This window comes from Lepidochelys kempii, chromosome 8 (genome assembly GCF_965140265.1).
Source record: "Lepidochelys kempii isolate rLepKem1 chromosome 8, rLepKem1.hap2, whole genome shotgun sequence".
Classification (NCBI taxonomy): Eukaryota; Metazoa; Chordata; order Testudines; family Cheloniidae; genus Lepidochelys; species Lepidochelys kempii.
Window position 1 is genome coordinate 47,314,189 of NC_133263.1, and position 24,034 is coordinate 47,338,222.

The 24,034-nt window shown below is 43.0% G+C and overlaps 2 protein-coding genes across 3 annotated transcripts in view; one reads left to right on the forward strand and one right to left on the reverse strand.

The window, feature by feature from the left end:
- The window catches only part of FIRRM (FIGNL1 interacting regulator of recombination and mitosis), a 32,407-nt gene extending 10,934 nt beyond the window's left edge, over positions 1-21,473 (reverse strand). For both annotated transcript variants that reach the window (XM_073356370.1, XM_073356368.1), the window contains exons 1-14: positions 21,303-21,473; positions 18,978-19,017; positions 17,890-17,978; positions 16,437-16,541; positions 15,560-15,700; positions 14,212-14,374; positions 13,829-13,913; positions 13,122-13,260; positions 12,497-12,577; positions 9,668-9,732; positions 5,202-5,350; positions 4,024-4,153; positions 2,686-2,872; positions 1,659-1,741 (exon numbers count right to left, since the gene is read on the reverse strand). In XM_073356370.1, the coding sequence (XP_073212471.1) occupies positions 1,659-1,741; positions 2,686-2,872; positions 4,024-4,153; positions 5,202-5,350; positions 9,668-9,732; positions 12,497-12,577; positions 13,122-13,260; positions 13,829-13,913; positions 14,212-14,374; positions 15,560-15,700; positions 16,437-16,541; positions 17,890-17,978; positions 18,978-19,017; positions 21,303-21,401 (1,556 nt within the window). In that variant the 5' untranslated portion in view covers positions 21,402-21,473. The remainder of the gene's footprint in view (positions 1-1,658; positions 1,742-2,685; positions 2,873-4,023; positions 4,154-5,201; positions 5,351-9,667; positions 9,733-12,496; positions 12,578-13,121; positions 13,261-13,828; positions 13,914-14,211; positions 14,375-15,559; positions 15,701-16,436; positions 16,542-17,889; positions 17,979-18,977; positions 19,018-21,302) is intronic.
- Positions 21,328-24,034, forward strand: part of METTL18 (methyltransferase 18, RPL3 N3(tau)-histidine) — a 32,044-nt gene continuing 29,337 nt past the window's right edge. The window contains exon 1 of the mRNA XM_073356379.1: positions 21,328-21,562. The gene's annotated coding sequence lies outside the window, so the exon portion shown is untranslated. The remainder of the gene's footprint in view (positions 21,563-24,034) is intronic.

Consider the following 24,034-nt stretch of genomic DNA (forward strand, 5'->3'; position numbering starts at 1 on the left):
TGGGATGTAACAGAGAGAGGTCAGTAAGCCAATCTGCACATCTGCCCTGTTCTGCTTGGTCGGAGAGAGTAGTTCACACTCTGCCACACAAAGCAGAGAAATGCTTTTTTCCTAAAGGCCTATGTATATTTCATTTGCCAGGAGAAAATTCCAAAGCCATTCTGTGGCCAGAGAATTAAGAAATATAGAGAAGAAAGGAAATACACTGGACTCTCGCTAGAACATGGGACCCATGCATGGTACCGCGTTATAGCGGGGACTGCGTAAAAATGAATTACAATTAAAGTAATTAAATTTGGGATTCATGGCTGCGACTGCGTTATATGTGAATTCACGCTATATAGACGTGTGTTCTAGCAAGGGTCCGGTGAACGACCCACCTTTTGCAGATCAAAACACAGGACCACTATACACCAGTGTAGCATTGACCATGATTGCAATTTAAGAAGAAAAAAAAGACATGTATACATAAGTGCATAGTACATGGATAATAAATGCACACTGTTGATGTTAATCAAATAAATAATAAATTAAAGTAAGTGTTGTAGAGTGAAGAGAACTTATATAAAATGTGTAAGTTGATACAGATACACTGGACCATTATAACAATGAAATTAGTGTAAACATATGGGAATGAAAGTTACATGATTCTAGTGAAATATATTTAAGGTTGGTGAAAAATGTTATGTTAATATATTGTTTGAGAAACTGTCTGTGATCTTGTCTTTAAACACTGATGCACAATGCATGTGCACAAGGGGGAAAGTTTTAAGTGGCAAGTGCATCCTTGCCATAGTGGCATATTGTGACTTCGGTGCTCAGCTGTACAATATTAACATCCTTTAGCTGGAGATTTTTTGGTATGGAATTTCCTAAGGCTGGGTTGTTTTTCAAAGAAAAAATACCCCTAAAAGCAGCAGCACCTCCACGTTACAGGATTTCAAAGCTCTGTTGACTTGCCAAAATTTGCCAGTCCCACATGGAAATTCAATAGTTTGGCCAGATCCCACCAGAATGCTGCGTCGCACACTCTTTACAAAGACTGTAACAGAAAGCCCCTCTCCTGAGAGACTTAGCAGCTGCCGAGCTGAGGAGGTGCATTGCAAGAGCCCTCCCTCAAGTCTTTCTCATCCCCTTCCTTCAGCCTATCCACCCACACAATACACACTTTTACTAGCTATGCAGACAAGCAGAGCTCCCCTTAGCTGCACACTTTACAAGGTTAGCAAAAAACCCTGTGCAAAATATTGTACATATGAACAAACCGATCTTCAAAGACTTTCAATGCAAACAAGTCAAAATAAAGCATCATGGAGCATTAAAGGCTCTCTCTCCTCAGGTGGCCATTTCCATGGCACATTTAAACTTGCTACCCACAGTCCTCCACTGTAGAGCTGCTAGGAAAAAAATGGCAAGAAATCTTTTATAAAAGTACGTTTTCCCCTCATGTTGGAAAAACAGCTGAACCATTTCTGCTCATGTTTTCCAAAATAAGCTAAATTTTTGAGTATAGACCAACCCTAGAACATGGCTGCTCTACAAGTGAAACTGTCTGAGAATTATGAGCCATTCAAACCATGCAGTTAGGAAGCAAACGTTCATGCAGCCTGAACCATACAGTGCATTGCTCCTTGCCCTACAATAATTGGGTATCTTACCGAGCCAGGAAGCACCATGAATCCATAGCCAGTAGAGAGGTGATCATACTAGAACCCAGGACTGCATCCAGCAGAGCATGCTCCTGAGGAAAGAATAGAGAAGGCACTTCTGAACAGATTGCAATTTTACTCTCTACTTTTAATCCACTTACTTGTGTGACACATAATTAGACTGACAAGGTGGGTGAGGTAATATCTTTTATTGGACCAACTTCTGTTGGTGGGAGAGACAAGTTTTCGAGCCACTCAGAGCTCTTCTTCAGGTCAAGCTTGTTTCTCTCACCAACAGAAGTTGATCTAATATAAGATATTACCTCACCCACCTTGTCTCTCTAATATCCTGGGACTGACATGGCTACAACTACACTGCATATAGAATTAGACTTGTCAGTTTGTGCAGTTAAAATGTCTAGGAGCAAACTGGCTTTAATATCGCATGTTCAGTTATAAAGACAAGCAAGCAAACTAGGTTTATTTTTAACATGGGCCCAAAATCATTGGCCATGTGTGAAAATTTACAACGGCTGGATGAACATTTTCAAATTTCAAAAATTTTCAGTAAAAAATAGGGTCAAGTTTTTTGCTAGAATTTTTGACAAAAAAAGGGACATATTTTTCATGATAATTTTATCCTTTTTTGAAGGTGGAGAACGAAAAGACTTTCAGCCTCTGTTACAGTAGTTGTGATGTCCTATCCTCTAGGAGATAAAATCTGCAGCTGGAATTTCTCAGTCTTAGGGAGGTGATCACCTTCAGAACTTGGATTAAAAGAAAGTACTAAACAGCTTTTTTAAAGAAGCTGCATTTTTGCGCTCCTTTTGTGGTTTTATAAACAGGTTTCTAATACAACTGAGGTCTCCAACCATGTTTATATAGTTGTTTTTGGTAATGACATATGCTGCACATCTGCAGTCGTACCTGCCTTGTATCTGCCTTCTGAAGTAAAGCAACACTTTTTGAAAAGTTAAAATCCACCAGAAGGAAACAGCTGAAAAGGTGATCGTGAGTAAACCAAAAACCAACCTACCAGCTGAGGAAAGTGTGATGGGGGTGTGGATGCAATGAAGGCACACAAGTGGACGCAAAGGTGGTGATACAGGGTGACAGGAACCTCAGCTTGTCCACTACCCATCACTCCAGGCAAACAAACAGGAAGAGAGAGCTCACCAGAGCACTGCTGGAAACCGAGAAAAAGGGCTGAGAACAAAGAGAGCCTGCAGAACAATGAAAGAGAGTGGGGTTACTGCTGTCCACACCTCACATCCCAAGAACAAACAGCTAGGGGAGCTCCTTCTTGTCTCCTGTTGGGAGCTGTGGCAATAACACAAATATCTTTACAGTAACAGATTTACAACTCTGATTAACTTTCTGTTTATAAACTCAGGTGATTAGCAGAGGCTTTTGGGGCTGTAACAAGGTACACTGGCCCTTTACAATTAGAGGGGGCCAGGAGATCCTGTTCCAGGGACATTGGAATAAACAGAGGCCCTGGAAATGGCCCTGTAGCAAGAAGAAAGGAAGCGATCCTGGGGAATTAATAGTTGGTTAAGAAAAATCCAGTGACTGTCCCTTTAAGGGGCAGGACAAGAAGCCCTGTAGTATAGGATTGGGCAGGCTCCCCTCTCTCCTAACCGATCAGGGGAAAGATCTCCGAAGGAGCGCAGTATATATGTTCCTCTCACTCTCTCAGAACAGAGAGTGAGCTGACAGGGAGAAAGAAGACAGAGCCAGGAGACTGAGCTCCCACTAGGAAGGACAGAATCGGCGACTCCGTGAACAACAGTATGGGGCAGAATAAGAGCTCTGCGTACAGTAAAAGAGAGGGAAGTGAGCATGAACTTTTGTGTTGCTGTAATGAACTTTATTCTGGGGACACTGAGAACTACTGTGAACTACTTTCATCTATTCACACAACCCCAGGTGGCGGGTGGGGGCATACTGAGAAAGAATGCGGGGAGATCCTAAAGGGACCCAGAGGGAGCACAGAGTCAGGGCACTGCTGAGGCACCTCTGGCCATGAGGGGGCGCTCAGTAAATGGCATGCCTGCTACAAGGAAATAAACAAACATGCTGACTTGAGGGAAAGTTGACCGATTTTGGAGATTAAAAAAAATTCAAACCCAAGGGCCCTCCACATTCTTGCATGCGCCCAAAGGCCATCCTTTCCCTCAACTGACCAGTGCATCTCTGCTTTGTACTGTGCATCCTTGAGGTATTACATCACATCCACCAGCACATCTGGCCAAGGATCAGACAGTGCGCCCTCAGAGCCTACTAATGCTACTGATTTGCTAGCTTGAGGGGCCTCTTGTACCTGAACCCCCATGTCTGCCTGTGCAGCTTGAATGCTGTAGGCAAAAATTACCTGGGAACCTCTTCTGAGAACTGGCTTCCTGTGGTCCAGAGAGCCTGCACATCCTCAGGCTGAGAGGGCAGCTTGTCCATTATGGTAACCAGAAGATGACACTGCGGCAGATGCAACTCAGGAGAAAGATCTGCAGGGAATTTTTTTTTAAATATAAAGTATATTTGCATTTGTAAGGCACATTTTTGATGGAACCAAAACTAAGCTAGGGCGAGTGATTAACAACAGAAGACTGAGTGAAAAGCACATCAATTGTTAATGAAGCTCAAAAGTCACTAAGAGATGAAGCTGGTTGGAAAATGGAGGGGAAGTGGAGTCCCAGAGAAAATTTCATGTTTTCAGCAAAAAATAACTAATCATAATATTTTATCCACAAAACAAAGAATTCTGATTCAGAAATGCTACTGTAGTGCCTCATGGGAGTTGTGGTTAGAGTGCCCCATGCTCCTTTATGGCCCTGGCTCTGTGGTCAGACTACATTTCCCATGATGCACCACGAGAGTCGCATGGCCACAGTATACATCACGGAAGATGAAGGCTGGCTGGGGTAGCCCAGTATAGCACACAGAGGAGAACGGGAGCATGAGACACCTGAACTACAACTCCCAGGATGCACTGTAACAGCATTTCAGAGATATTTTATTTTCTGGTTGAAATATTTTGGGTTTGGCAGAAAACCAGGGGGGAAAAACTTGCAATTTTTTGATGAAAAAATTTCCATAGAAAAGACACGGGGGGGGGGGGGGGTCAAAACCCCAATTTTTCCATCAAAGAACAGTTTTGGCAGAATATTTTCAGCCAGCCCACTTTTGCGTTGACTTTTGTGTCAGAAGGGCATCTTAGATTTGTTCAATATAACAAATCAGTGTTTTAATGCAATTTTCCCAGTGCACGCAGAATAACGGTCATAGAGTTAAAGAACCTTTTATGTTGTTTTATGAGCTGTGCAATGTTCACCCCACCTAGTGCTGCAATTGGCTGAAGATCCTTTAGTACCTGAAAGTATTACTTAGGATCCATTACTAAAACTACTCCACAGAAATAAGATACCAACATTATGACATATGCAGAACTGTTGTATAGCGAGTGAAGCACAAAAAGTTAAGTCACCTGGTTCTATTCCTAAGAGATGACACAACTGTACTATGAAACACAGGCAGTAATATTTTTAAACCTACCTAATTTTTCACTTAATACTTGCTCCAGAAAAGGCCTGAAGGGAAGAAGCTGGTGAATGAGAGGGTCCAGTGCCACCAGAAAAACCCTGGCTATTTCATCTTGATGGGCCTCTGAAATCACCGAAGCATACAGACTAGGAGGAAATTTGCTGCGGGGGAGGAAAGTACAGAGGTACTCACTAGCACTGCATTTCAAATAAGCATTAAGAGACAAAAATGTGAGTTACTATTATTGTGGATTAACAGATCTACCAATACAAGCAAAGAGAAGCATATGTTTCATATCTAACAATAGGTTTCAGAGTAGCAGCCGTGTTAGTCTGTATTCGCAAAAAGAAAAGGAGTATTTGTGGCACCTTAGAGACTAACAAATTTATTTGAGCATAAGCTTTTGCTCAAATACATTTGTTAGTCTCTAAGGTGCCACAAGTATTCCTTTTCTTTATATCTAACAATGTATTTTAAAATGGTGAGCACGTCACTATATTCTGCCTTTAAACCAACTACTGAAGGCCTGTATTTTATTAAACACAATAAGAAAAACTGTCCAATCTGCTTCTGCTGAAAAGTGGTAAAAGTCCATACAAAGAGGCATTTACTCAACAGGTGCAGAAGTGACTACGAGTAGAAAACTTCAAAGGGAAACATTTGTAGATTCAATTTGTTCCAGATGATGAGAGTACCAACATACCAGCCTGCAGGTTAGTGATAACAGGTTAACGCCATTTTGCTTTGCAGGAAATGAAAACTTAGGAAGAATAAGTGAGACACAAAAAATTAAAAAGAGATTGAGACCAAAAAGAAAGAGGAAACAGAGTGAGAGAAAGCAGCAGAGAGGGAGAGGGCATCAAGTGAAAACCTACTTGTCACATTCTGGGGTGCAATCCAGACCAGTGGAGGGTTCTGTCACCACCTGCCCTGCAAATTCGGGTGCCTCACAATGCTTCACAGCTGTAGCTCCCAACCTGGGCCGCTCACAAACAGCAGGCAGGTTACCCCTTCAGTATCTGTGTGTAGCTACCGTCATGGTCCAGCAACTCTGATGCCAGCAGCTTGTCAGCAAACACCAGCCAAATACTGGCTTCCAGCAGCACTTGGTTACTACTTGCAGAGTGACCCCAACACACTCCCAGTCCTGGATTGTCCCCAAAATGTGTGTTCTGCACTGTCCAGCTTCTCCTGGGCAGTTCAGATATTATCCAACAGTTTGCTACTTTAACCGGATTTACCCAAACAGTTCAGTTTAAAGACAACACTGGATTAGGTTTGGTTAAAAAATAAAACAAGTTTATTAAACTACAAAGAGATAGATTTTAAGTGAGTACAAGTATAAGTATTAAAGTCAGAAATGGTTACAAGAGAAATACAGATAAAATGCTTTCTAGTAGCTAAAACTCAAACTAGCCTTGGTTCAAGGTAAAATCCTTATCCCAAGCTCGCAGCAACAGGGCTGACTAAATTCTCAGGTCACGATGCCCTCACCAAATCAAAGGACTGGTTCTTTTGTCTTCTTAGGTGAAAGAGAGAGCAAGAGAGAGAGATAGGGAGAGAAAGAAAGATATCCCTGGGGTTTTTTTGCCCTTCACTTTTATAGTCCAGTCACCCTCTGAAATGCATTTTCCAGAGGGTTACCCCTAGATAAAGTTCCTTCCCACTATGAGGAGAGAGACATGGCATCTTCTGGTGAAAGAGGTTCCATGTTATTGCTTGCTAAAACAGAGCAGGTCTACACTTAAATCACTGCACCAGTGCAGCTGCACCACTATAGTACTTCGGTGAAGATGCTACTACGCCGACCGAAAAACTTCTCCTGTCGGCATAGTTAATCCACCTCCACAAAAGGCGGTATCTATGTCGACAGGAGAAGCCCTCCCATCGACCTAGCTCTGTCTACACTGGTGTATAACTAAATGCATCGCTCTGGGGTGTGGATTTTTCACACCCCTGAGTGATGTAGTTATACCAATGTAAGTTCATAGTGCAGACCTGGCCGCAGATCAATCAGTTCCTGCCTCCCATTCACTGCCAAATGGCCACTTGATGGATGATTTGCCAATCAACTTTGATGACACCAGGCTAGAGGTGTTAGCTTGTCCGTTGTATCTAAGGAACAGGTTACCTCCTTCCCAGATTTGTCTGGTAAAAACACTTCAGCTTATGTTCATTACTTTACATATTATGCTGCTACAAACATTTCACCATGATCTTTTGTACAAAGATTATTACAGTAGTGCATAGAATGTGAATACAGAGGTGCATTCGGTCACCCTACTAGTCTAAGAACAGGTCTATACTACAGACCTGTATCGGGATAACTATGTCTCTCAGAGGTGCAAAAAATCTACACACTGAGCAACAGTTATACCGATCTAACCCGTCATGTAGACGGCACTGTGTTGATGGGAGAACTTCTCCTGTCAACATAGCTACTGCTTCTCGGGAAGGTGGATTAACTACACCAACAGGAGAAGCTGTCCTGTCAGCGAAGGAGTGTCTTCACTTCAGCGCTGCAGCTGCACCAATGTCGTGTTTTAAGTGTAGTCCTGCCTAAGAGGTAAGCCTAAAGTGTTTTGGGGTGGGTTTGTTTTTTTTTAAAGTTATGAATTTCTGCATCCCCCAGGACAGAAAGAACAGGTTTAACCAGCATCTCCCTGAGTGCTTTTTTTTTTATAATGGTAGGTGTTAAATTTTATTTCCACTTTGAAATTGGCATGGGCGTGGCAGTTTTCAGTGTTTCGGTTAAAACTTTTATGTATAAAAAGTAAGAGTTGCAAAGACATGTTTTTCAAAACTAGAATGGCATAAAGGTGTAATTAGTATAGGAAGGACTTCAGGGCTATTCTACACAGGGCTATCTACCAGCATAATTATATCAGTATAATTCCCCACGTGGACACTCTTACTCCCCCACTCCATGTCTGTCTGCTCTGATTAGATTGCAAACTCTTCTGGGTGGGATCTGTCTGCTACTAGGTGTTTGTACAGTGCCTAGCACGATGGGGCCCCATTCTCGGCTGGTCCTTAGGCACTACCATACTAAACATGATTAATAACTATAGTGGTATAATTGTACCAGTAAATTTCCCCATGCAGACAAGCCCTTAGACACTACAAAGATGAGCGTTATAGAAACAGATTACAAAGAGACTATGTAAAAACGGCACCTTCTTACTCAATAGATCTGCTCAGTTTTTAACACTTTTCACTCCTGTAAACCCTGCCAAGTGAGCACATGCAGAAGAGAGAGTGCATCATCAACAAAAAGGATTAACTAAGAACATGATATTGCAATGAAATGTGAACAATAGTCCATCTGCACCCAACTCACTGAAGGATCTGGGCTTAAATTCCAAGTGCAGCATCAAAATGTGCCCTCAATTACACCTACATTATGCTATTTTCCTCATTGCCAGGGCAAACTGAGTAAGTATCCTATCTCTGAGAAAAATGACAAACAACTGAAAGTCCATGATACTATGTATTGTCTAGAGAGAAGCAGCAAAGAGTGTTTCAGCAAGGACTAACCAGTCTGGTATCTTCCCTTTTTTCAAGTTTACAGTATAATACTAAGGCCATGTTCTTTACTGAAGTTCTATTTTCAATTCCTCATTAAATTTGTTAAAAAAAAAACAAAAAAAAACCCTGCTCAGGCTGAATATTTCCATGTTCAATCATAGTGAAAGAACTATTTTACAAAATAACTGTTGCTGAGGTGCATAAAATGTTGTTTATGTTTTCACCAGAATGCAACTAGAATAAACTGTCCCACCACACACGTACTTTCAATTAAAAGGAGAAAGAGCATGTCCCATTGTTAAGTGAATACATAATAACAAACTCTGTCACAGCGCAAGCACCAAGCAGTGCAGAACTATGGTTATTGTGGGACAATAATTATTTCCCAGCCTTTGTGGGGTTTAATTTAACCTTAATAGTGCATTAAATTTCTTTTGCACTTAACTTTTTTTAAAACAAAATGTTGCCTCGTTATTTCATTGCAGAGGCCCTGTGGAGTGAGTAACTACAAGAAAAACAGTTGTTAAGGGCTCAGATCCTCTAAAGGGCTCCATCTGCACAGTAAGATCCCAGGTAGATCCACTGATAGGATCTAGTAGAAGAAAATGCAACAGAATGAGGAGTTTGGTAACATGGCACTGATTCACTTTCTGGCAGCGTTTGGAGGATAGGTTAAAATGACTAGTAGCTACACAAACAGACCACACTAAAGCACCCAAAAGAAGTTTCCCAGGAGGAAGTACAAATTTCTCTGACCTCCATACACCAAAGAAATTCTATACACAAATCCTGTTCTGCATGTAACAAATCAGAGAGTGACTGCTGCAATCTTTTATTTTTGCAAGTCTTGTAATGTTTGGAGCTGCTGTAACTACGACAGACACTTTCAGAGCTGATACAGAGATGTCCCTGCAGTGGAATCAAAGAGCTAATTTTTGTGGTTCACTTACCTATATATCTGAAGATACAGCTGGTGTAATCGACAGCAGGAATCAGAGAGGAAAGGAATAAATTCCTGCAAAAGCCACCAATTTTGAATGGTATTTTCAAAATGAAATAACGATTAAATATATTTTTCTTCTGCTTACTTGAACGTATTTGTGAAATGCTTAATTATGAAGTCTAATTTTTAAAAGTTGTAGCCTGCTGTGATGCTCACTGCAAAAGAAATGCAAAATGCACAACACATGCCAAATTATCAAGTAAAATTATCATATGTTTCTCCTCTTTAGGAAGCTAAATTAATAAGATAAGGGTTTTCTTAAACTTCATTTACAGGAGCAATAACCACAGTCAATCACAAACAAACAAAAATGCACTCTTCACATACACCTCTACCCTGATATAATGTGACCCGATATAACACAGGTTCACATACAACGCGGTAAAGCAGCCCCAACCCAATCCAAGGGTCTGGGAGGCAGGAGCTGTGGGGAGCACTTTTGGGGACCCCGCAGGCCCAGAGTGGCCCGAGTGATTAGCAGGGGGCTGGGAGCAGCCCGCTCCGCTTCTCTCACCAGGTGAGGGAGGAGGAGACTTGGGGGAAGGGATCCCCCCGGTACTCACCGGCAGCAGCGGAAGCAATGTGGCCACAGCCCGCTCCACTCTTCCAGCTCCCAGCTGTGGCGCTCCGCTTCCCACCACCGGTGTGTGCGGAGGGCATCCTTTCCCCAACCTCATTGCACTCACCGGCTGCGGGAAGCGGAGCGCCATGACTGGGAGCTGGTGGAGTGGAGCGGGCTGCGGCCACGTTGCTCTGCTTCCTGCTGCTGCCAGTGAGTGCCTGTCAGGGGCAGGGGTGTGGATAGGGGTCAGGGCAGTCAGGGGACAGGGGGCTTAGGTAGGGGGTGGAGTCCTGGGGGTGATTAGGGATGGGGGGGGTCCTCTGGAGTGGTCAGGGGACAAGGAGCAGGGGGGCCAAAGCAAGTTCAATATAACGCGGTTTCACATATAACGCGGTAAGATTTTTTTGGCTCCCGCAGACCGTGTTATATCGGGGTAGAGGTGTATTTTAAAGACTATTGATTCTATCCCATGCATAAACAAAAAAGATAACGGACATTAACACAACAGACAAGGTGATTATATACCTCATCATCTACTCTGCATTTGTTATTGGTATTTGGTGTGTTACTTAAATGAGTACCAAAAGGTTAAAATAAGACTATCAGAAGAAAGAGGTGGGGGGAGAAGGAAAGGACAGAGAGAAAGAGTAGGAAAGAGGAACGTGGTTTTCTGTAGTTATCCCTAGGTAGGTGATAGGAGCTTGCAGAAAATCCCAGGAGAAAGAGTTCAGCCAGATTATTTATTTTTAGATCTCCTCCTCACATTTATTTTAAGAGGGAGCTTAAGGTCTTTTTTAAGGGCAATCAAACACCAGAACTCACACCTTCAGAAACAGCCTTACACCTTTTTCTGTGTAACAATTTTTCTCCACCCATCTCCATATGTAACTGATTCCTGTTCAGCACTATTATACTGCTGCACAAAACTAGCCAGAGGATTTATGGGGAGGGTTAGAGGAAGGGGATTTTCTTGGCTACATCCCAAACTTAACTAATCTATTTTATAAAAAGATGTTGGACAGTGACTGAGATCTTCAGGTATCGCCCCACCTCCAGCCACCTGCTGCAGAAATGGAATCCAACTATTTGTACTGGTGATACGGATAGTTGCCAACATCTAGACAAATGTTGCAAAGGGCAGTTGTTCAAGTAAGTTGGGGGTCTGCAGATCACTAGGCCCGAAAGCCACTGGTGAACCTGTTTCTCTCTTGCACCCTCATTTGGTAAGTGTGTGAGTTAATAACCCAATTTTGTAGACATGGAAACTTTGGCACAAAGCCAAGGAGTCAGAGACAGGACTTGAATGAAGGAATCCTTTATTCTCAGTCCTGTACTTAATCCACTAGAACAGTGGTTTTCAACCTTTTTTTCATTTGCAGACCCCTAAAAAAATCTTGGATGGAGGCATGGACCCCCTTTGGAAATCTTATACATACTCCGTGGACTCCCTGGGTCTGCGGGCAACAGGTTGAAAACCACTGCACCAGACCATACTGCCTTTCATGCTATCAAATTCATCCTCCTAGTGGCAAAAGATCATATTGGCTTCTCAGCAACGGAACAAGTTCAAATGAAGGCAGTATGCTAGTAGGAAGCTGTTAGTGGACCCTGTAAAATCAGCAACCTCCTGGGTGGAGCTACCTTCCCCGGCTGAAAACTGATCTGAGACCCACTGAAAAAAGTTGAGGGTCCTGTGGACAAATGCTAGCCCTGAGATGCTGGAAGTGGGACCATGAACATGTTGTGAACATTAGGGATAAATGAGCAACAAGCTTACACCCCTCGCAACTGTTTGTCTGTTTACATGTTCAAGGCAATGTTGGTTCAGTGCCAACTGTGAGGGATAAGCACCCCCTACTGACTCATCAATGTCACTGCCTGCTGCATCTCGCTGCTCCCATCCAGGTACAGTACTGACCCTGCTTAGTGTGTGAAATCTGATGGAGTCAGAGAGCACCGTGTTCAGCTGGAAGAATACAGCAAGGCAGCTATTTAGCAGAAGATAGGCAGAAGTAGTGAACAGTATTAGGTATCCAAATTGTATTACATGTGAGATAATAAATCACAAGCAGGTAAGTATGGGTGTTAATTATGCCATCCAGATACCACAGTTGTAAGTATGGTGTAGCAACACAAAATACTTGATCAGTGTGTCTATTTGCATAATACAGAGTTAGTTTTATACTCATGTAGGACCCATATAATAAATCGTACCTTGATGTAGTGAACAAGGGAATTAGCAAAGAATCTACACAGTTTAACTGTCTTCTGGAACAACTTGTAGTCAGTGCTCTCCTATCAAAAAGGAAAGCAGCAATAAAAACACCATGGACAGACTAAGAAGATATCAAAGAAAGTGACATTGCAAGATACACTGCTATCAGGGCTAGAAACTTTATCTTGTTTGTTAAAGGAAGCTTGGATTCCACACAAAAACAGCAGAAATTGGGGAAAACCCCTAAGAACATGTGATATCTCTGTAATCTCAAAACAATTTTTCACAGGAATCTTCAAAGTTTAACTGTTGTCTTTTTAATTGACCTAGTGAAAGCAGCAGTATGTGAAATGAATGAGATTCCTGAAGAGTACTGGAGATGGGGAGGAGGGAGAATAGTCTTTGTATCTACCCAAAGTATCCTGGATGCTAACCAGGGCTATTAGACTCCTTTTCAATGTGGTTTTCTAGAGAACCTTGTAAGCAATGTGAAGTACCTAGAGTGTAAAATTAGTCTATTTTTTAGCCAATAACACTGCATAGCAAACATATCTATCTTTGCAGTGCTTCCTAACCCAACTCTTTCTCAAGCCCAAAAGTAGTTTTGGGGGATTGTTCATTCACCTGTGTCCCAGACAGCTTCATCTGCTCAGCCAGCTGCAAACAGGAATGGAACGAAAAGAGGGTGTCCTTGCACAGGCCACTGAGGATGTCCTTGTGTTTCAAATGGCTCTGTAGCAGGGAATGGTGCTTGAGGCTTTGCCTAACAAAGCCAGACAGGAACAGGATCAGATGTTTAATTGTCAGAAACAAATCAAGTGACATCAGGTCATAATAAGCACTATTCCACAGACCCTACTCTACTCTAGGCTCCTACACTGCACCCATCACCGTTGTAACTGAGTGCACTAATGCAGCAGTGTCCTGACAAATGCCAAGGAACTCAGAGACAGAACCACTCTAGTCCCATTGTGACTATTTATTGAAGCACAGAAGGGATACAGGATGCGTCAAATCGGTGACAGAATCTAATCAAACAGTGTCGGTGGAATTCCAATTCAGACCCTTGGGGAACATTTAAATCATAATATTGTATTTAGAATTTATTTCCTTAACACAATATAAAAAAGATCAAAGAGTGTTTCACTTTCTAAGGCAAGGCTCATAACTTTTTCAACTGAGAATGCATTACTAGTTAAACTTCAGTGAGAATCAGGGCACCACCTCCCATAGGCACTTTTGAAAAGCCTAGCTTTAAACAAGTTATAAAACAGTGGCTCTAAAATACACTTGGGATACACAACAGCAACATTCAAAGTATTAAAACATACTTGATTATGAACTTCCATGTGTTGGCATGAAGGGCATGGTCCATGTTGGAAATGACAGAGCAGATCTCCAGCACAGTATGGATCACTGCAGAGGAAACAGTAAGTAAGAGCAAACAAACACTGAGTTTAAATAGACCTGTATATTCAATGCCTGAAAAAAAACAAACACAGCTGTCACATCACTGCATTTGCAAAACCACTTCCAGTTTTTGAAAACTGACCAATTATTAAGTGCCGAATGCCCTCAACTCCCACTGAAGGCAACAGGAATTGAGGGTGCTCAACATCTAGCAGGAAGTGCTCTGCATCTTGGGGGATCAGGCCCACTGTCTGTAGAAAACAGGGGGCTGGGCAGGATAAAGAAACATCTTTCATATACACACCTGACACCATATCTACAATACTGTCCTCAGCAGAAGCAGATTCCATAGAGATCATATCAAGCAGCTCCATAAGCTGCTTTTGAAGAGAATAGGTCTCTTTAAACAGAGATTGGAGGAGGTCGGAAATCAAGTGCAGGCACCCACTGTACAGTGACTCGCTGTCCTGTAGGAAACGTGGGATTAGGGAGAGTTAGAAAATGTCTGAGAATAAAGATCTGATGTTGCTCCTGCTGAAATCAATGGGAATTTTGTTACAAATGTCAATGGGCGCAGAATCAAGGCATACAAACATCTACTTCTACAGCTTTTACTGGTTGTGTGAGTTGATTTTAAATAGCCATCTGTGGTTATTATGCATGAAATACAAAATCCCGCTCACTTAGGGCCTGATAGAAAGACCAGTGAATCAGCAAGAATCTTTCTAGTGATTTAACTGAACTTTGGATCAGACCCTTGATGCATAACTCTAAAATCAGATTTCTACCAAAATCTAGGACCATACTTCATGACAAACGTAGTTGTATCCCAAAAGTTTCCCAGTACTTTAAAGTGTTTCTTAATAATAAATTGCCTACTGGAGGAGAAGTCCTTAGGCAAAGGTCTCACTGTGTAATTTGGCTCCATAAGTATTTAACGTTTCTAATAAGCAAGGAAGACAAGCTCAAAAGTGAAATTGATACCAGTAGGATGGATAACAAATTACTATGTCTTATGATACTGGCACTGCTTACAGCAGGAAAGGTTTCAAGCACAACAATCAGTTTTCTTCCACATGCAGGTGCTGCAAAATGTGATGCCAACATGTTTTTATACATAACGCAAAGTATTTAATCCCAATCACAAGTCTGCCTTGAAATCTGCACTGAATCATAGAGTTAATATTAACACATCCATAGTCACTTATAGCTCTGCAAATCCACTGAAGACAATGGGTTTACACGGGTGTCAGAGGGCCTAATTAGCTAAACAAGTTATTGGGCACAATACAGGAGTAACCGAGTGAAGTGTAATGGCCTGTGGTATACAGATCAGACTAGATAATATAATGATCCCGTCTCATCTTAAACTGTAGGAATTTCATCAGAAAAACCTTTATTACTGGTGGTAATGCACAAGATGGAAATAACTGAGCTTGGCTTTCAGAGGTCAGACTGAGTTTGCAGGGCTGGCAGTTGGAAAAGCCATCTTCATACTTGTAAACTGAGCACATTTGATCCAATATTGAGGCAACAAAAATGGAAAGCCACAAAAGTTACTTTTCAAAGCAGAATCACACCTCAAAGGATTTTTTATATGATCTATAACTAGATCTAGAATCTTTTTTTCTCCTATTAATCCAGAGACCTACCTTGCAGTGCATAAATGTGTTTTTGATTACATACAGAACGGAAGAGGGAAGGGTACGGATACTCTCTAGAGGCACAGGCTCCTGCAGGGTACAGATATGTCGCACACAACCCGTCAGAGTTTCCAGCAGCTGCACCATAGTCTGCAAGTGAGATCATCATCACTGAAGGCACAATCTATAACAATACACTGCAGCAGTTAATTCAAAAAGCAAAATTATAAAGAATCTCTTCCATTTTGCATTTGACTAAACTGTTCTCTGTCTTTTAGGACATTAGCAAATGGAAAAGTATTAGGAAGCCAGAAAGATGAAGGAAGCTCTGTAAAAAAAAAAAAGCAGTTTCAGACCACAGCTTTTCTGTGATGTCATACTCTCTTTACGTGAGAGTCATGTTTGTACAGGGAAGGGGTGGGAAGAGGCGGGGCAGGGCCAGGGCCTCACAGAAGGGGTGGAGTGGGGGCAGGGCCGGGACAGCCTGGGGGGCCGGTCGGTGGTGCCGCCCTCAGGCCAATGTACTAGTCCTCATGTGGCCCTCATGATCATTTGAGTTTGAGATCCCCTGATACAGAGTCAATAACAGATAAACATGAAACCTCACAATGCAACAGGATGAAAATCAAGACTAACAGTGCTGAGGGTTGAAGGTCTAAGGCCCCAATCCTGCAAGTATTTATACACATGCTGAACTACCCTTTATCAACGGAAATATATGGACATTGCCTGACATATTCAAACTAGCTGCACTATGACAAATCCAGAACTGAATTTTACATTCAGTTGTTACTGGCACAAAAACTTCACAAATCTCTCCACAGTTTTGGTAAAAAACATATAATCACCTAACCATTCCTCTTACAGCCCATTTCAATAGACTTACCTGTAAAACATTCCTCACTGCTTTGCATAATTCTATGTTCTGGCTGGTTAGTCCTTTGGCTTGACACGATAATTCATACAACAAATCATCAAATAATTGTATTGCCTGTCAGAATAAAGCAAATTAAAATAAAACTGATATTAATTGACTCCAACATATAGCCAGTATAAAACAAGGGCACCCATCGTACATCCACTTTCATCTTTGGTATGGAGGTGTGGAATGCAGAGACTTATGCTTCATAGCCTAGCTATTTGAAGCAAGAAGTACTGCATGCCAGAACCTGCAGTTTCCATAGGTCGCACTTCTATTTAAGATGAGGGCAGATATCATGTGTTCTGTTATTACACAGAAATGAGTCTCTCTGTAGTTAGTTAAAAAGAGCTTCCCATTTAACCTCCAACCCCAACTTTAACCAATATTAACATTACTACCAATTTTATATACTACATCATACCCTAGAACAGACTTTTCTTAAGTTTGGTTCAAATCAATCATTTTGGAGATACAGAGTTTTGTTTTGTTTTAAAGGCAGTTTATTATTCTGAAAAGGTTAACTCTTTCAGTTCCTAATATAGGAGGTTTGGAGGTCATGTCTTTTTGAAGATTTGTTTTTCTTTTGTTTGGTCTTGATGCCTTAGAGTTGTTAGTTGTGGGATTAGAAAGATATAAGCAGCTCTTTCCAAGCATAGACAGAATGTTGCATCGCGGATGTGGTGAAATTACACAGGTTTAGGATATGCACATTATGAACCAGTTTCTTTCTATGCTCTGAAAACCTGTTGAGGATGATTAATATTGGGGTAGGAACCGACCAGGAGCTCTTACAGACTTCCGATTGTCTACAAGCAGGGGTTCTAGGGAATTAAACTTCTACAGACAATGGGAGCTAGGCAACCCCTATTGTAGTTTCTTCTATTTCATTTAAAATGTGACTATTTAATTTAAGAATTTCAGTATAGCTATAATAAATAGGGCGTATTTCATGTTGTCAGGATTGACCATATCCTAGGTTAACTTGGCCTTACAGGTTATTTGCTACAAATACTTTAGTCTTGGGCCTTGCAATTTATTTAGCCAAAGAAGCACCCTAAAGTTCTAATAATAAATAAATAATCATAATCATAATAATGTAATTCTCCATTTGCTTATCATCTGTTTTCATAGGTCAAATTTTCTCAAAATAGGCTTTTAAAATTCACTTTATTATTGACTACATCATGCAAAACATCATTGGCCCACTCCTCCTGACACTGAAACTAACAATAAAAATCACAGAAGCAGGACTCAGGATATAAAATCATGAGACCGTTTTAGAGTGAAAGGGAATGTATATCAAACATTAGCTTGATTTCAAAACAAGAATTCTATCAGACTACTACAGACCTTGTAGTAACCAGGTTTCTAGTATTGTATTGATGTTTGAGTCTTCACATTACGAAAGACATCATACCTTGGGTAACACTTTTGAGAAAAAGGTTTGCTCTAATTCTGAAAGGTTGATATGAGGCAGAAACATTTCAGTCAGGATCCTCAGCACACCTGTGAAGCAAAATATTTATAGTAAAGAAGAACACCAAAATGATCAAAAAAATTCCACTACTGAAGTCCCACTATAATAAAAATACTTGCAACTGGACAAGTATTCTTTCTGACAGTACAAGGGGACAGCAACCCTAACAAATAAATTGATAGCCTGAGAGGGTTAGGAGGGAAGGAAGGAATCCCACTCCACCCCCATAGCAACGCACATTTGGAGAGGTGCATGAACGTAGGGATCTTTACCTTCCCAGGAAGCAACAATCTGATATACAGCACTATATCCTATAGATAGGATACCAGGCCACACTGACTTGTAATTTGAATCAATGTGACAACCCCTATATATAAGCTTAATGTAGGCCAAAATCTAAGCATGGACAACACCTGCTGAAGCTAATGGAAGTTGCACTTGAAAATGTGTCCCTGTATATACATCCTCTTCCAGTTCCCCCTCTCTTGGGTGATCCTAACACCTGCACTTTTAAAAAGAACACCTGAGGCACTCGAGCAAACTTTTAAAAAATGGTTTTCAGAGCTTTCTTAAACTGTCACCTACTGTCTGCATTTCTTTCCCCCAATCTTTACCAGAATATTCATAATACATGTGATTGCCTTTCTAATTAACCTGCCAATACCCTCTTACCACAATCTGGTTTTCGTGAGCTTAGAACCACTTCCATGTTGATGACAAATTATGATACCAGTGTACAAATGAGACAGAAAGTGAAAAGATTCTATTTTAAACAAATACCCTAGCAATTATCAATGGCCCAAAAGGGAAAACAAGATCTTCATACACACACACATGCATCTATTTCTCTTTTTGTTTTTAAGTTGTTCAGAATGTCTGTGATTCTTGAAGGTTGTCTTACAAAACCAAGGAAGATTATGTTATAAAGTATTTGTAATTAACACAGGAGCTACAGTACAATAATTGTAATACAAAATGATTTATAGGGAAGAGGCACTGTAACACCAAATAAAGTTATCATAACTTACGAATATGCTCAGTCCAGTCGTCAGAATTTTGATACATAGAGTAAAAATGTTAAAGAAAAGAAACCCAAATATGTACTGAAGTACAAACTAATCCCACTATGGAAGTTGCTATGACTCCAGTTCTGCAAACACTTAAAAGGATGTGGTAAATCAATGGCACTGTTTCCATAGTAGCATCCACCATGAGCTTAAATGCTTGCAGGATTAGGACCAATATAAATACAATTATATACACACAGATACCTATTCAAAGTGAATTTGAAAAAAAAAAAAAAAAGGTACTTAACTACTTTAATCAAACACAAAAATGAACAGAATTCTGTTTATAATTTTGAATTATTCCTACTTTCCAATGCATTCCAGTAACACCACTCTCTATCCTACTTTTAATCAGATTGTCTACATAAAAGATAGTATGCAGTGTAGTTGTAGTCGTGTAATGTTTCCAGGATATTAGAGAGACAAGGTGGGTGAAGTAATATCTTTATTGGACCAACTCCTGTTGGAGAGAGACAAGCTTTTGAGCCACAGGTTCTTCAGGTCTGGGAAAGGACTTCCAGCAGCAAAGACACCCTATCGCCCCTGTGGGTGAACACTTTTCATGCATCCGATGAAGTGAGCTATAGCTCACGAAAGCTTATGCTCAAATAGATTTGTTAGTCTCTAAGGTGCCACAAGTACTCCTTTTCTTTTTGCGAAAACAGACTAACACGGCTGCTACTCTGAAACTTTTCACAAAGTGATCACTGTCTGACTTATGCCCTCATCCTCAAAAGAATCCTGCACAATGCTTTCAAAAAGAGGAGCCTGGGAGCTTAAATTCATTTCTCTGCTAGATGCTAAAAACCATGGACCGAAGAGACTGTGGATTTACGGTTTATTACAACAATCTGCAACCTATAAACCCCCTCCTTCATCTTATAATTGAGGAGGAGTAAACAAGCCACTGTACCTTGAATGGTCCCTTACAATACGTACTACTTATGCTAAACAATCTGTTCCACTTTGTTTTTTGCTGTGAGACTGGCAGTTCCCTTCCCAGACCTGAAGAACAGCTCTGTGGGGCTCAAAAGCTTGTCTCTGTCATCAACAGAAGTTGGTCCAATAAAAGATATTACCTCACCCACCTTGTCTCTCTACATAGAAGATTAACATTCAATAATTTTAAATAACTAAAGGTTGGTACTCATAAGTTTTTTTTACTCCTCTTTTATAATTCAGTGTCAGAATTAGAATCTTCTTGTCACTGCAGTTTTCCTTTTACACGTTTATTCTTGTAAAGTATGTTATTTTAAGAGGATTATTATAATTCAGGGTTGCTAAATTTCAAATTTACCCTTTTGGAATACTGAATTATTTTTACATTGAATTTTCACTTTACTGCACTGCTGTTACATTTGCTAACCAGGCCCACATGTTCTTTATTTTCAGAACTCTGTGATACTCTGTTATTTTTATTTTGGTAAGTTAATCTTTAGAAAAGTTAAACTGAAAAGCCGTGACCCTGAAAGCCGCTCTGCGAGGAGGTCCTGCACTCATCCAGAGCCATGAAGGGGCTTAACAGTATGAGGGGTCCGTGGGATAAGCGTGCAAAAACTAAACACAATACACTGCAATGGAAGTAGGGACGAAATAAGAGAAACCGAGTGACAAGTGGTAGCTAAGGTTGGAGAACAGGGTAAGAAAGGCTATGGGCTGTACACAGTAATGGGTGTCTGGTAGTCAGAAACCAACAGTACTGGGCAATGGAGACCCAACATAAACCCATCAACCCTATGCCTGCCCTAATGCCGCCCAACAGCTACCCCACATCAGCTCTCATCAGTGCACAGACACCCACCCTATCCCTGCCGCCAACACTGGCAACTCTGCCCCTGTGCCATCCCATCAGCACTTGACCCCAGTTCCTTTCCTGTCACAGCAATACCCCACAGTGACACCCCACAGCACCCTGGCCCCAGCCCCACCCGTGACATCTCGCAGCACCTCAGCCCCACCGACACCCTACAGAGCCCCATCCTAGTGGCACCCCACTGAGCCTCAGCCCCGTGACACCCCCAGCCACATCCCTGCCCCAGTGACACCCCGCAGCGCCCCATCCTCGTACCACTGACACCCCACATAGCCCCCAGCCACATCCCTGCCCCAGTGACACCCTGCAGTGCCCCATTCCCACCCCAGTGACACCCCACCGCAACTCAGCGCCACCCTTGCCCCAGTGAGACCCTCCAGCGCCCCAGCCCTGCCCCGGTGCCAGCCCGCAGGGCCCCAGCCCCACCCTATAGCGCCCCAGTGACGCCCCGGCCAGGCCCCGCGGAAGGATATGAGTAGGCGGGGCAGGACACAGGGCAGCTCCCGGCGGCAGAGCGCCCCATCCCAGCCCCCCAACTCCCGCAGCAGCAGCTCGGGGTCCGCCGGGGACATGGCCCGCACCGGCTCCGTCCCGCCGCCGGCGCCCACGCTGCGCCTCGCGCTCTCCCAGCAGCCGCCGCGGCAGGCGCCGCGCTGTGTGGGGGCGGGGCAGAGCGCGCGGCGGAGTGAGGCGGCCGGGCCCGGCACAGTGGCGGGAAGGGCCGAGGCGGCCGGTATGTATCCGTGCGCGCTAGGGCCGCGGGGGGGGGGGTCCCCGGGGCAGGGTGAGTGACCCCCAGCCAGGGCCAAGGGGGGGTCCCCGCGGCAAGGTGAGTGACCCCCCCCCGCTCCCCGCAGCCAGCCGGGGCCAAAGGGAGGTCCCCGGAGACAGGTTTGTTCTGGGGAAGCAGCAGACCGAGCACGGGAGTGGGCACCAGGGGACATGGCCTCTACTCCCAGCTGTGCCGTTGGCCTGTTGAGCGTCTTTGGGCAAGTCACTCCCCTGCTCTCTGTGCCTTTTCCCCTCTCGCCCTGTGTCTGTCCGGTCTCTTTAGCGATTGCAGAGTCTTCAGCACAAACGGTGTCTTGCGGTCCATGTGCAGAGCCCGGCACGGTGGGGCCCTGATCTTAGACTCCAGAGGCTACGGTAGCACAAACAGCAATGTGAGAAGAACAGCGGCCGAGGCCCTGTTCCTGCAAACATTTATACACGTGCTAAACTCTACTCAGAAGATTGCGGGACTCCATTAAAGATAAGAGCCTCCCAAAGCAAGGGGGCTGCTCACATGAGTAAAAAGAAAAGGAGTACTTGTAGCACCTTAGAGACTCCTTTTCTTTTTAGGGATACAGACTAACGCGGCCGCTACTCTGAAACCTCACAGGAGTAAGGTTAAGTAGGGGTGAAGGGTGCAGAATTAGTGCAACTGCAGGCGGTGCTAGTGGAGAACTGGAGTAGTGCTAGTCTGCGTGGTTGGATCTAGTTTTCAAACTAGAAGGATGTGAATATGAGCCATAATATTATTTAGATGTAACCCTTCTGCCCGTCAGAGTTGGCAGCAACAAGGGCCGGGTTCAATATCTAGGGGATCCATTCCAATAACACAATGAAAACCAGCTCGAGCCCCCACCCAGTGACCTGGGACAAATATATACCACCCCCGCTGGGCACCTCCAAGAGGCAATACTTCCCCTCTTGCAAGCACATAGTCTGAGTGTAGCAAAAAGCCTTTTAATAACAGAGAGAAACAATGTGGCATTATGTTGGGGAAGCACCACCAACAGGCTTCATAACACAACCCACGAGCAAAAAACGCACCACAAGCAAATTGGGGCATGCCCTTTCCCTTTGGTTCTTGAGTCCAGCAACCCCAAAGTCCCAAAAGTCCAATGACCCAAAAGTTTCTGTCCCTGGTCAGGGCAGCCCCAGAGGAGCTTTACCTCCCAACCCGGGTGGAGATGGGAGGGGGGTAAGAGGCACCTTACGTGATCTGAAGCTGACCGCCCTACAGCTCCATAGGCCTTCGCTCTGCTCCGCTAGCTGCCCCATGAACTGCTTCGCTCAGCTCCCGCCATCCCACAAACTGCTCCGCGTCCGACTAGCAGCTCCCACTGTCCTACAAACTGCTCCACCAGCCTGTCCACAAGGCACTCCAGCCATCCCACAAACTGCTCCACAATATATCTTCAGGCTCCCCCACTACTTAACACAATGCTCAGTGATTTCAGCTCTTAGTCAGTTGAGCTCTTTGGTGAATTCAGCTTGTAGTAGGGGAGCCTCAATGCTGGTGCACTATTAGCCCAAAGTGAGCTCAGCAGCCTGTAACTAGACATCTAATGAAATCAAAATTAGTTCTGATATTCCACAGTGGAGAGAGGAGGAAGTGCAATTAGCATGTAAGGCCCTCACCAAGGGGCCCATACCACCAAGTATTAATACTTATCCCCAGCTTCTCTCAATTCACAGAGTTTTGGAACCCATGACCCTTGCCTAGCGAGTGCTACTTAGTTGATGGTGAGTCCCTCCATCATAACAAAAGGCCAAGTACAGTTCCAAGCACAGTTCCCATAATCAGGGTAATAACAATTTATTCTTCCTGCCCCAATAACAGAGACACTGGGGCTCCCACAGCAGCCAAAGTGACCATTTGGGCAGCTATGGCCTCATTCTAGGCAGGGTGGGTGTGCCTATGCAAATGGGATCAGCCCCTGAAGTTCTTTTCCACAACTTGCCACACCTCACCACCAGATGTCAGGGCAGAGCTCATCCTGACACTGCTTACATAGATATTAGAATTTTTATTCAAATTAGAAATTGTCTCATTTCTGGCACAGTTTCCGACTGATGGTGTCACTTTTATTGTTAAAGTCAGGACAAAACCAAACCTATAATACCAAGTGAGAATCAGATGCCCTGAAAAAGAACAGGAGAAACCCTAGCATAGTAGTTCAAAATAGAGCAAGTAGAATGCAGAGCAATAATCTTTTAATTTACAGGCGAGAATGAGACCACAGTCTGAAATTTGGAACAATCACATTTTCTTGTCAGACGATCAAATTTGAAATTTTAGTTTCCTGTAGGCAAGCAATTTATATCTTGAACTTGTTGGTGTACTTTGCAGGGAGGAAGGCTGTGACTAAAGCACAAGATTAAATTATTCAGGAGACCAGAGTTTACTCAACTCTGCCATTCACTTCCTGTGTTATGT